General features: G+C 44.0%; 1 protein-coding gene across 2 annotated transcripts in view; it reads left to right on the forward strand.

Moving 5' to 3' along the window:
- BMP6 (bone morphogenetic protein 6) overlaps positions 1–12708 on the forward strand; it is an 86106-nt gene that overhangs the window by 64761 nt on the left and 8637 nt on the right. Inside the window, exons 3-4 of one of the 2 annotated variants that reach the window (XM_084210816.1) lie at positions 9782–9930; positions 11104–11301. In XM_084210816.1, the coding sequence (XP_084066942.1) occupies positions 9782–9930; positions 11104–11301 (347 nt within the window). The remainder of the gene's footprint in view (positions 1–9781; positions 9931–11103; positions 11302–12708) is intronic. The other variant, XM_084210817.1, reaches the window with a different exon arrangement.

The raw sequence follows: 12708 nt of genomic DNA on the forward strand, positions 1-12708 counted from the left end.
TCACCCTCACTGGTGACCTGGTGGAATTTGGCCTCTAAATATTCTTGAAAACAAATACTAAAAAATTGCATTTAGCTGTTTGCTAAGATCTCTGCATGGAGGGGGAAAATGCCTCAGATTATTCTGGTATGTCTGAAAAAACTAATATTTGAGAGATTATGGGTTTTGATCATCCATTCACTTACTTGCTTTTACTGGGGGGAAAAAAAGTCCAAAATTTTTTTTCTCCCCTCTTGTTTCAGTGTATTAATTTGAAATACACTGTTAGCTTTTCCAGATCAGAACACTGAAAGGTTAAATTGTAAGAAAAAGAAAGCACTGGGTTTTGAAGGAACTTGCTAAATATTTGTAAGGCTTCTATTGAATTTTAGAAAACATCTTATGAGCCAGAAACTAACAGCTGCCTTTGACTTAAAAAACCCAAAACTACTAAAAAAAGTTGGGTCAGACTTCCTTTAGATTAATGGTTTTGAATGACAGCCTGATATTTCCTGACATTTTATGACATTTTATTGCATGAGGAGAAGTCTGTAAAGATCTTGAAGTCTAGCTGGTGAACTAGCAGGTGAGAGAGAGGAGTTGATATCACATCTTTTTTCATCTTTTTGTGCTGACATATATTCCTTCTGGTCAGGACAATTCATCTCTAAGGGCTGCAGAAGGTGCCTGTTCAGTGAAGATTTCCAGTCTGCAGAGAAAGTTCAAAGACACCATGTTAATTGTGGTGTTTATGAGGTTAACAGTTATCTAGGGCAATTATTGGTAGCTCCTAAAATACTTTTGGGCACAAATGGTTCTTAAGAGGGTAGCTGGCATGTATGGATTTAAACCAGGAGTCTACAATGGAAAGGGAGCATGCACCTCTGGGGGAAAAATGTAAAGAAAAAGGATCCTGCCTGCTTCTGTCAAAGAAACAAGTTTGGCAGGGCAGAAGATAAGAAAAATGTTCAGTAAATACAAATCTTCACCAAAGCTCAGAGCCTGGAAGTATCCCTTGGCTCCAATTAAGTGTAATGAAGTGGCTTAATTCAGTATTACTTGAGCAAAGGGAAAAAAAAGCTCATCTGGACAGTAACAGCGAGAGCGTGTGACTCCAGCCCAGATGTGCGCTGCTGCACGGATTCGCGAGGCATTGCTGGCTGCTCCCTGATGGCTAAAAATGGAACCAAGCCTGAGGCTAAAATTTCTGCCAGTTACTGGATTACCAAACTGAATTTTGCCACTGTAGACAAGGCTAGTATCAAGGACTATATGGGCCCATTTGAGGCTGTCTTCTAGGCAGACGTGTATGGAAAGAGAGCATGAATGATCAGAGATCAATGCTGATTGAAATAGCCTAAAACCTCTGGGCAGAAATGTGACCTTGTCCCATCAGAAATATGAAAAATATACTTGTGGGGGCTCCAGGCAGTTAAACTCACATTGAGGACAGTGTGGTCTATGTACATTCTCTCTCAAAAAAGAAAACATTTTTAATACTGACTCACTTGTGTCAGTAATATTTTCATCTCCCCATTCCTTCCACCCTTTCTAAGGTAAGAAAAATAGTGCCTAGAAACGAAGCTTTTGTTTTTTAACCAAACCGTGGTTAACGGCCACATTTTGTCATAACACAGACTGCTGGAGCTGTCAGTGGGATGCTGCGAGGAGATTAATGCAATCCTCAGGATGGATGGGTCAAGCTTGTGGCCAGCCATCGGTGGTATGCATTTTGGATTGTGTGGAGGAGAAGAGGCTTCACCAGGCAGGGCTGAGGCGACATCTGGTTTGCTTGGAGGGTGATGGGCAGGTTTTGGAACAAGCAGTGGGCTGTAGGGGCTGATGCTGGGAGAGGGAATGGGCGACACGTCTGGCGATGTTGCTGCCCTTCAGCTTCTGACCCCCCAGAGTTTTAAGAGACTGGGCTGTTTGAACACTAGGGTGGGATCTTTTTCTTCTTCTTTTTTTTTTCCCCCTCCTTTGGAACATGCAGAAAACAGGGGTGTTTGCCAAAGCCCCAGTTTAGGAAGGCAAGTGGTGTCAGCTTCCAGGTGCTTGTCCCACCTTGGCTGTATCTGACAGACTGTTTAATTTCAGCAGGCAGGAGCTACACAGCCTCAACTCTCCTCCCTTGTGTGGTACCAACCTGGCTCCTGGACTTGAGTCTAAAGTGCAGGACTGATTTTGTGGAAGAACCAGCAAAGACCTCTGTGATTTCTGGTACCTCTTGGGAGTGGAATGCCATGTAAACAAGACCTTTACAAAGGAAGGGAAGAAATGAGTTTGTCCCTGAAAGCCGATCATTATTTAAACAGTTTCTTTCTCGAAACTTCCATGCCCTCACCCAGAGAGGTGTCAGGTCAGGACTAGGGAAGGCAGTTTATGGTTGATCAAAGATGTTAGTCCTTGGTTTGGATCATCAGTATGTTTTCAAGTGTAAATATCCTGCTAATGCAGGCCTCAAAACACTCCCACACTGTCCAAACAACTGATCTATGAAAAACACAGTGGCCTGTGTTAGTGATCAAAGGAAGATACGGTACGTTAATGGTCAGTTTATTAAACAGTTTCGTTTGCACCCAGAATGAAATATGGGAACATGATGGTCAGGAAGATTCCTCCTACATGAAAAGACACGTGTGGACGTAAATGTGCCCTGCAGAGCAACTGCCTGGGGACCGTGTTCCTGTTCTACTGAACACAATTCCTTAAGGGTTAAGGCGCTTGTTGGTTTTAGCTGCCAGTTATAGTGGTAATAAAGTCTTCCTCTTTGCAACAGGATATTTATACAAATGTGATCCGAGCTTCTAATCTAAAGGGCAAATTGATTCAACTGCAGTGTTTATAGCTTAGAAAATAAATAACCCTCCTCGACTGGGTTTTGGAATGGGTTGTGTAATACAAATGACAAAGCTAGCATCAATCTGTTTCAAGCTGGGGTCAGATTTGTATATAGTGTGCATATATTTGTATATGATGGAGCTGTTTCCATGATGCTATAGAGAGGCATCTGTCTGCATCTCAGTTCAGCTCCCACTGTGGGTATGTGATTTGTTGTGTTTTAGGCTGGTTGCTTTAGAGTAGTTTGAAAGTCAGAGTTATTCTGGGTAAAACACACTGGTTCCATAACCAGCTGGCATTTTCTATCTAAACTAAAGAATGCCATATCAATGCCTTATTTCTTTACTTAATGGACAAAGATAAATACTATCTCTTTGTCCTCTCCCCCATCTTTGTGCCTCAAACTGCATTTAAACTCTGAAATGTAGTACTATAGCTGTCACTACAGCTGGAATGCCCCTTTTCCTTATAAAATTGTAGTAAAAAGTAAAAAAAAAGTTAAATACATTTCTTATTCTTATGACTTGGGATGGTTTTTTTCTTTGCTTTAACTGTTCCAGTTAGTAAAATATTAATTCCTCATATCTGTAAAGCTCAAGACCTTAAGCTGAATGGGTTGGCACACCTTTGCACCCAGATATTTGTGTTGACTTTACTGGGCATTATCATGGACCTGTAGGTTGAACTTCCCGTAGTCTTGGTGTCTTCTAATTCTAGGCTCTGGTTTTCCACCCTTTGCCAGAGCGAGCTCTGAAACTTGGGTTTCCCCCTGTTGCTCTCTGGTGAGGCTGGAAGACTTAACCCTCTGCCCTAGGAGACTTTGCTGCCAGAGGCAATGGACTCAGTGTTACAGAACAGCCTTTTCTGCCCAGGGTTACCCTTTACACAGAGCAGTGGAGGTGCGAGGCTGAGCTTATCCATTTCTTCTTGTGCTTTTCCATGTCTGGATGCATCCAGGATGGCTTTCCCCTCCCTGTGCTGAATTGCAGACCTCCTCCAGATTGTTCCAACATCTCCATTCTGTGCTTTTTTCCTCTGCTGGCTCTCAGTCCTTGCAAATCAGTGCCCAGCTGCTGGTCTTCCCTTCCACCTTGGAAGCAACTTTATTTGCAGGTTGACATTTCTTCATATTTCCTTCCTTGTTTCTGAGAAACTCTTACAGGCTGTGTACCTCTCTACTCACCTTCTGGCCCACAGCTGGCATTGCTTCTTCAGGACAGCTGAACTGAGCCTCTCTTCTCATGAAACAATAGAGACTGCCTTCGCTTTCCATGGCAGCTCACCCCAGGTGCTGGCCTTCCCCTGCCTGAGGCTCTCTGTACAGGGGAGCACTGATAGATTTAATTTCCTATGCTGCTGTTAAGTCTTTGGGGCGCTGGTCATTTGGACACACTGAGTTGTTAAGGTTTTGTATTGCATCTCTTGGCAGTACCTTGTGCCATGGGAGCTCCACATAAGGTCCGTTCTATAATAAACACTTTTAAATTTGAAGTAGTGCTTACATCTACTGCAAGATGGGGGATCTACAGGTCTGAAGAGGCTGCAGTTTCAAAGTTTTATCTGTGTGGAACTCCATCCAACTCTGCAAGATCAGGTCAGTTGTGGGTAAGAGTGATTTGACCATTGAAAGCAGTAAGAGCAAATAATTTTGCTAGTTTGCTATATGCAGAATAGAATACAATTTTTACAGAAAGTTGATGTCACTGCAAACTAAAGACACTGATCCTGAGGTATGCAGAAGAGTATTTGGAAAGTGTATTAATTAAAATGTAGATTCCACACACTTCTGTGCAAAATTCCCTTTTGAGAAACTGCTGCTAGGCAGTCTAGACTATTATGTCAACTTGTCTTTGAAGAAAAGTAAACAAAAAGGTTGAGCTGAGGAAAGTTTTAGAGACTTATAGTAATTAATGTTTTGGTAAATGGCTGTTGATGTGTAACAATCCTTTAAACACCTGGGTAATTGCAAGCTTTGAAGTTGGGCTAAAAATGTTGTTCCAAGACATGTAATTCAAATACGAGACCTTTAACTTGGTCATTTTGAAGGTGAGATTTCTGTTTGTTCTCACTGTCTCCCTGGTAAAACTTCTGTCTGCTCAGGGAAAGAAGGCCAGGGAGAGTGGGAAAGTAAAAAAAAATAGTTCAACAGATGCTTCTTTAAATTTAGCTTTTTATAGCTTTGGTGTTTTTCCTGTAGCAAAGTTCCATGTTGTAATGTGTATCCAGAACAGAGAAATTATTTTAATGTGAACATTTCACTAAGTATAGTAACTAAGAGAAACCACTTGACCTGGTTACTAATTTGACTGAATTCTAATTTAATTAGTGTTCAATTAAAAAGAATTAACACCTAGAGACGTCCTGTTGAAAGGTTTACACAGAGGTTTCAGTTAACAAAATATTTATCTTAGAGGGGGAAGCACTGAAGCTAAATGCAAGCTGTTTCTCCTACAAATGCCCTGAGCACATGGTTGGGATGCTGACATTAAGAATAGTAGCTATATTTGATATTTATATCTGACAAATCTGCTCTCTGAGGACACTGCAGCTAAATCCTGCCTTCTGAATTACACAGGCCATATTTCCTCCAGTAACTGTGTACTCCATTCTGTTTAGTGCAGCCACTTGTGATTGCTCTGTTGACCTTTGCTTATTTGTCCTCCACAGTCTTCTGAAGGCCATGGAAACACTCCCCTCTATTTCTTGACTTGAGCCATACTTCAGGGCCTTGATGCAGAACCAAGACCGCCTGTTTTGAGCTGGGAGTCTCTAATTTGCATCTTCCTATTTAATATCCTCTCTTGTATCAGGAAAGTTGTTTCAGCTCATCACCTCAGTTTCTCCCATTCACTTGCTTCCCTTTAATAATAAAAGGTTAATACATAATACACCTGCAGCAGCCTTCCTATGGAAATCAGTGTCTGGACTCATCCAGGTGGTCAAGCACACTGAAAATAAAGATGAGACTGTTGGGCTCATTAGTGACAATGAGGTGGCAGTAGCTGTGTAAAAACCCAGAGGCACGTTTAGACAGAGAGTATGAAGAAGCTGCCTCTTTTGTTGATGAAATTTCATCTTCTGTATACTGAATTTTAAAGGAGGTGCCAGAGGTCCTTTGATGTCCTTGACATCTGGGGTTGCTTGGGCATGAAACCTTTGGACTGACTCTGCTTCCTTCAGCCTACGTTAAGAGCCAATACTTCTTCCTCTCTCTTCAGTGATGTTGGCTCAAAATTTTCTTCCAGCCTTTATTTTTCTAGTTTTTCTTGTTCTTCACGCTCTCTTCTGTTTCCCTCAGGTTCCATCTTGCCTCTCTTGTTCTCAAAAGCTGAAACTTTCAGACACCCTTCCATGAATGTGAATGTACACAGTTACTGCTTCCTCTTGGAAGGCCACTGCCTGCCTCACTGCATAGGATCAGTGTTGTCATTTAATTACTAGAAATTCAATACTTTGTTCTGTGTGACTTGTTCAGTGTATTTCCAGTTTTCTTGTTCACTCTTAAATTTTGCTTCGACTGTGGGCTTGCAGCTACTTATGTGTAGTGCTCTTCAGCATGGTGTTTGACTGCTTCCTAAACTATTTCTCTTTTGAACATGGCTATAAGGCCTCATTCTTGTTGTGCAGATGAAAATCTTTGTAATCCCTTTTTCTCTGCAGACTTTTAATCCAAGGTCTCTCCATCTAGTCCTTGCATGTCTCTGTCACCCACGACTACAAAAACCCCTCCACCTTTCCCTGTCTAATATGTTCTTTCCCTTTAACCTCCCTTCCTATTTCTCTCTGACCAGAGGCTACTCTGGGAGATTTCCCACTGTCCATTTCAAGATCAGACATCATATGGCTTTTTTTTTTGCAGGAGTAGCAGGTGTATCTCTTAGCCACACAGTTGTAGGAAAGAGTAGATTCTCCTCAGGTGATTCATGGTATTTGGTATTTGGGGGGAAGGAGGGGAAAATATGTTCCCTACATGCAAAAAGTCCAGAGAATTTTGTTGTTAAGAGCTGAATCTCTGTTGAGCCTTTGTGGGCAGCAATTTTCAAGTACTTACATCTTGGCCAAATTTGAGGTGATTTTCTCAAGGGCAGGAGGGACATGCAAGATTTCTGTTCTGAAAAATATAAAGGAGTGGTTAAAGACACACAGTTAAATAGTTGGGAGGTTTTTATATGTGAGTAAATTTTTCCCCCCTTCTTCCTCCTTAATTTTGTCTTTGGAAATAGGTGACTGACTATTTTTTTAAAACCTTCATGCCAAAATGGAAACTAGTAATGATACAGAGTTCTCCACAGCCTGCTGAGGCTTGGGCAACAAATGTTGATTGAAAAGAGGCTTGAAGAAGAGGTATTCAGATGTGTTGCCTACACATCCCCTATGCCCTGAAATAGTTGTGGAGTGAACCTTCATCCAGTTGAACAATGCAAAAGTCATCTGAATAGCAGAGCTGATTGGAAACCAGTCCTGTATGGGACTTTTTGCAAAGACTTAACTGGACTGGAAAGCCCATTTGTCTTCATTTTACAAAGGAATCAAAATCTTTCCAAAGGGAGAGTGACAGACTGGGATAAAGTGATTCATTCTTCTTTGGTGGAATTGTTCTTTGGTCAGGCAGTTTTCTTACTATATTTGTGAAGGGTACTAAAATGGGAGATACCCATTGGAAGGCAAGTCTGTATTTTAAGTAATCTAATAATTGTGGAGGTTCAGTCTGAGGTGGGGTGGGGGGAAATTCGATTTGGTGGAAAGGACAGTTGCATTTGGACATGAAAAATCATTGACATTTGAATGACCAGGGAATTACTGTGTCCTTTGTGGTTCAGCAGCATGAATCCAAGGATTATAGCAGATCACAAGGTGAACATGAGTTAACAGTGTGAGTTTTGTGAAGAGGCCAAAATCATATTCTGATGTGTGTGAGTAGAGGCACAGTCTGTGAGATGTATCAAGATTATCCTTCCACTGTACTCAGCATCAGTGAGGTCTTGATCTGAGCTGGGTCAATAAAAAGCAATGAGAGAAGTCAAAGTCTATAAAACAGGGCTTGATAAGGAGAGACTGAAGGTATTGTTATAATAAAAAGTTGTGACATTTAAGTTAGATAAAAGAAGGGTGAGAAAGGTCACATGAAGCCCATTAAATTTCCTGGAAAGATGTGAGAGTTCCTGAGGCTGGAGATATACAAGATCATGTCAGGCAAACATCTCTCAGGAACAGCATGGTAGTAGGTGATCCTGCCTGGAGTTCAGGGGAGTGGGCTACATGATGCCATGTGGACCATTTTGGCTTTACAGCTTTCTGATGTCCAGGTGCCTTCCCAAAGGTCAAGGCAATGGGAATGTAAACTTTCAACCTCCTCTCAATGTTTTATTTTAGACCTGACCACTCCTGTGTGTGTGTTTCAATGTTCAGGAGGGTTTGCTCTTACAGAGTTCCTTGTGTAGAGGAGTTACAGAGTTCAGGAAGCAACTGGTGTGAGGAGGTAGGTCAGAACAGGTGCTAGGAAAACCCCTTTTCAGATATAGTTGACTTCAGGCGTTGGAGAGGCCCAATGTTTAGGTCATATTCAGAGGTGGGAATGATCTAGAAGTTCATTCCTCTCTTAAAACTGGAGAGGGAAAGAGCGGTCACAGCTGCAGCGGCTGTTTGCACTTGCCTTTAAGCAACATTTCAGTTTAAACACCCTGCCTGGGAAAGCCCAAATCTCTCAACCTGAGGATTTCCAAAACATGTAGCAGCTGACTGGCCGTAGCTGCTTGCTGCTGTTGGAGGTGAAGGTCAGAGTTGATCCTGAGCCCTCTTCCTGCTGGAGGAACGGTGGCAAAGACTCCTGTGGGAAAGGCTGCTGAGTCAACCACAGTGTGCAGCTACCAGTGAGGTGGAGGAAAGCCTCCATGCTTGTAAAAATAGCTGCACTAGGAGCTCTAGTACACTTAAGTGCTTTTTTTTCCATGTGTGATCTCATGCAAACCAAGCTGCTGGGCAATATGACATAGCAGTTGGCCAAAAATAAAATGTAACTTAATCAATTTTTTTTTTCTGAACTTAACCTTTGGTGGATAGGAGAGATGGGTACCCTGTTTCCTCATTTACATATGTTAGGAAAAAAAATCCAGTGGGGAAAAGATATGGAGATGGGATTGACACCTGGTGTCCATTTTGTGGTGATGGCCACAGGTAACAGGTAGGAATTGTAGCTTTCTTGCACAGGAAAGTTACATCTCTAATACAGTAAGAAAATGTACATGGGATTTCTCTGGGTGCTTCTGCAGCTGATTTCATTGAATAGAGTTTGAGTGAGTACTTGGTGCTGCAAAAAATTATTGACTTAAAAGCATTTGAAGCTGAAGCTCATGAAGGTGGTGCAAGACCAGCAGCCTTGGAGCAAAGCATCCAATTGTTGTTGATAAGCCTCAGAAAAATGTCTTTAAAGACCTTTAGAGGTCCATTTTTCTTCACTGTTTGATGCTTGGCCAGTTGTTTTTTTGGTGCTTTATCTTGGCCAGTTGAGGTAAGCCTGTGTTTGTGTGTGGGGAGCTTAAACCATGACACCCCTATGGCAAAAGCCATTGAATGCCTGGTCGTGCCGGTGGTTCCACTGGCTATTAATGTAATAAACGTATGAATGAAGTAATGTCAGGGCTAGCAGTGCACTCTTCAGGGAAAAGAGTGCCTTACTCATCCCTTCCTGGTGGAGAAATGGACAGCCCTGAGGAGCAGGATTGCTTTCCTCTGTCTTAGAAAATGGTGAAAACCTTTATAATCCTTTATAGTCCTGAATTTCACATGTGGAAGTATGTGCATCTCATTGCAAAACTCTGGATACAAACAGGCAGATTTGAGACATTGTTTTGTTTTAGACATTAGCATAACTCAGAACTATTTCAGATTTTGTTTCTGTAACAGCAAAAGCCAGGAGAGAGAATCCCCAGCCTCACAGTCTTGTCATGACCCTTCTCTGCAGGGCCTCTGACCTGTTTCTGCTGGACACGCGGGCGGTGTGGGCATCGGAGGAGGGCTGGCTGGAGTTCGACGTCACTGCCACCAGCAACATGTGGGTGATGAACCCCCAGCACAACATGGGACTGCAGCTGAGCGTGGTGACCCGGGATGGTAGGTCATGGGCCAGGTAGCACCCCTCAGTCTCCTGGATGCTGTCCAGCAGCGGTGCTAGCAGAACTCTGCTGGGATGGGGCAGGGCGGGCGCTCTGCATTCCTAAGGCTGCTGCAGCCAGCACCAGGAGCAAGATGTCTGAGGGCTCAGGTGGTGGGCTGTCAGTCCCTGGCTGTCCTGTGATGGACATGTGTTTGCCCATAAGTGAGGTCAGCTGTCCCTAGACAGTACCAGGCCAGCTGGTGGAGATGGCTTTGGGTAGGGCCTCAGTTTCTGGGTTGGAGGTGGAAGGGCACATGGAACCGGGATGCCATGCGGGGTGAGGTTTGGGGATGAGAAGAAGAGAAAAGGCAGAGGTATGTACCTCCTCCCCGTGTGGGTTTGTGTCAGCTGCCCTGGCTGCTGTGGCTGCTGTTGATCTCATCAAAGCTGACATGGGAGCACTGCTGGAGAAACTATGTGGTTGCTGTGTAGGGCAGCTGTAATAGCAGCATTTCACAGAAGCTTTGAAAGGTGGGGAAGAAAAGAAAATAAGAGACTGCAAAGGAGCATGAAATTGAGTGTTGGAAGATAAGCAGTGGAAAGGATCTAGATGAGCAGAAGGTGACAGTGACATCTGTCTTCTATAGGAACCAATCTCCAACCTTGTTTTTTCTATTGTTTCATGCTGCAGTTTAGTACACCTCTGATGTCAAGTAAGACTAGAGGGGCCGTCCACTTCTCCCTGAGGAAATGTTAGTGCCAAGCTCTACCTTCCCAGCTCAGCTGAGAGTCCATCACCGTGCTCCAGACAAAAGCACACCATCTTTTTGCCCTCTGCTGTGCCTAGACATCTCCTAATCTCATGTCTGCTTCTTGTGTTTCACAGGCAGCAGGACCGATGTCATAACACATCAAGTTCAGTGTTTTACATATATATCTATATAACTTCACTGCCAAAATGGGACTAGAGATGCCAAAGGGGAACAGAGGAACCAGATGCTGCAGTGAAGTCTTGTCCAGCATGGGTGGATAGCTGTCATAAAAATGTCCGTAGGTCGTGGTGGCAGGAAAGGAATGTTCGGTGTTAAAAGAAAAGTATGAGCAAGAAGAGAGGAGACACTGGTTGCTGAAAGGAGCAATGCAACTGCACCGTTTCTCTGACTTTTCTCCTTTTTCTGTTTGGCTTGAAGGTTTCAGTGTAAACCCTAGAGAAGCAGGGCTGGTAGGGCGAGATGGCCCTTACGACAAGCAGCCTTTCATGGTGGCCTTCTTCAAAGTGAGCGAGGTTCACCTCCGCACCACGAGGTCAGCCACCAGCAGGCGCAGGCAGCAGAGCCGGAACCGCTCCACCCAGACTCAGGACGTTTCCAGGGTGTCCAGTGTCACAGGTAATCACGGAACAGGGATAATCAATCATGCAGCACAAGCTGGGATGATGTCTTGTAATGGCTCTGGATGCTTTGGAGGGCAGAAGCAAGAAGGGGGCTGTGAGGTGGGATGTTCTTCCTTGGGGAAATAGGTTACATCTGCAAGGTTGTAGGAGAGGAGGTCTCCCATAATGAAGCTTACAGGAGTCCTCTTGGATCCAGCATCGAGTCCAGACCCCCATGTGAAGTTGCATCCATTGAATTCAAGGTGGTGAGGTATTTTAATCACAACTCTTGTGCTCGTAGGTTGCTTGCTATGCAGTATTTGTCTAGAATTATGCCCTGTGAAATGCGGTATTTCAAAAACTCTATCTCTGTGTGCACTGAGATTGATGGTGTTGCATGTGTGCATTCCCAGCAGAGTCTTTCAGGTTTTTTTGGAAAAAACATGGAAGATCAGCACAAGATGCTTTATTTTTTTAATCTTGTGAGAACATCAGTGTACACATGGTGAAGTACCTTTCCAGGAAGGCAAAGAAGTTTGCCTTTTTGCTGTGGAGAGGTTGCATGTTGCAGATTTTGTACAGAAGCCTTGTGAGTGCTGTTGTGGGCTGGTGGGGCAATAGAGTAGCAATAACATTTTGGCAAAAATCGAGAGTCTTCTGTCTTCTAAGTCTTGTCTGTTTTCCATTACCACAGTGCTACAGGCCCATCATTCATTGAGTACTTTCTTTCCTCTCAAACATTTCAGCCTATTCCAAGTTGCTTGATTAATTTGCTTATGCTGCCCCCTTCATTTCCAATAGTATCCCTACTTTTCTCGTGTTTAGAAATGACTATGCCCCAAGGAAGAGAGGCAATTGCATTTTTTAGTCTGTGTCCAAACACAGCAGAGGGAGATGAACCAGCATTGCTGATGCTTAGCTGGTGGCAATATGTAGGCTTTTCCCTGCTCTTGCATGCTTGGGTTGTGGGTGAGCCATGCTTGATCCCAAGGTGGCTCCATGCCGCAGGGAGCAGAGCCAGGCTGGGAGCGCCTCCAGGCTGTGTTGACTCAGCTCAATTGTTCCAGCCCACTGGGGTGATGGCCTTGCCCTCTGGGCTAGTGTGTGCCAGCAGCAGTTGGCCACTGGTGGCCCTTGCATGTCCTTGTGGTGCGCACTGCAGCGTGGCTGTGGGTCCAATGCCGTGCCATGCAAGTGCCAGACTCGGTACTGCAGCCCAACCTCCCTGGGGGAGGCTGGCCAGGGCCAGCATGGCATTTCTGGAGGAGTGATCATCTAATCTGCCATGGGAACACCTTCTCTGGATCTAAGTTGCTGAGACCTGCTTTGGTCCTCCTTCAGATTTCCGTGTTGCTTTACAGCTGGGCATCGTAGCTGCTTGCTGAGTTATTTTCCTGCCTGATGAGCTTGCCAGGGGCACAGG

The sequence above is a fragment of the Fringilla coelebs genome, assembly GCF_963513975.1.
Source record: "Fringilla coelebs genome assembly, chromosome: 1".
In the NCBI taxonomy this organism is placed as follows: domain Eukaryota; kingdom Metazoa; phylum Chordata; class Aves; order Passeriformes; family Fringillidae; genus Fringilla; species Fringilla coelebs.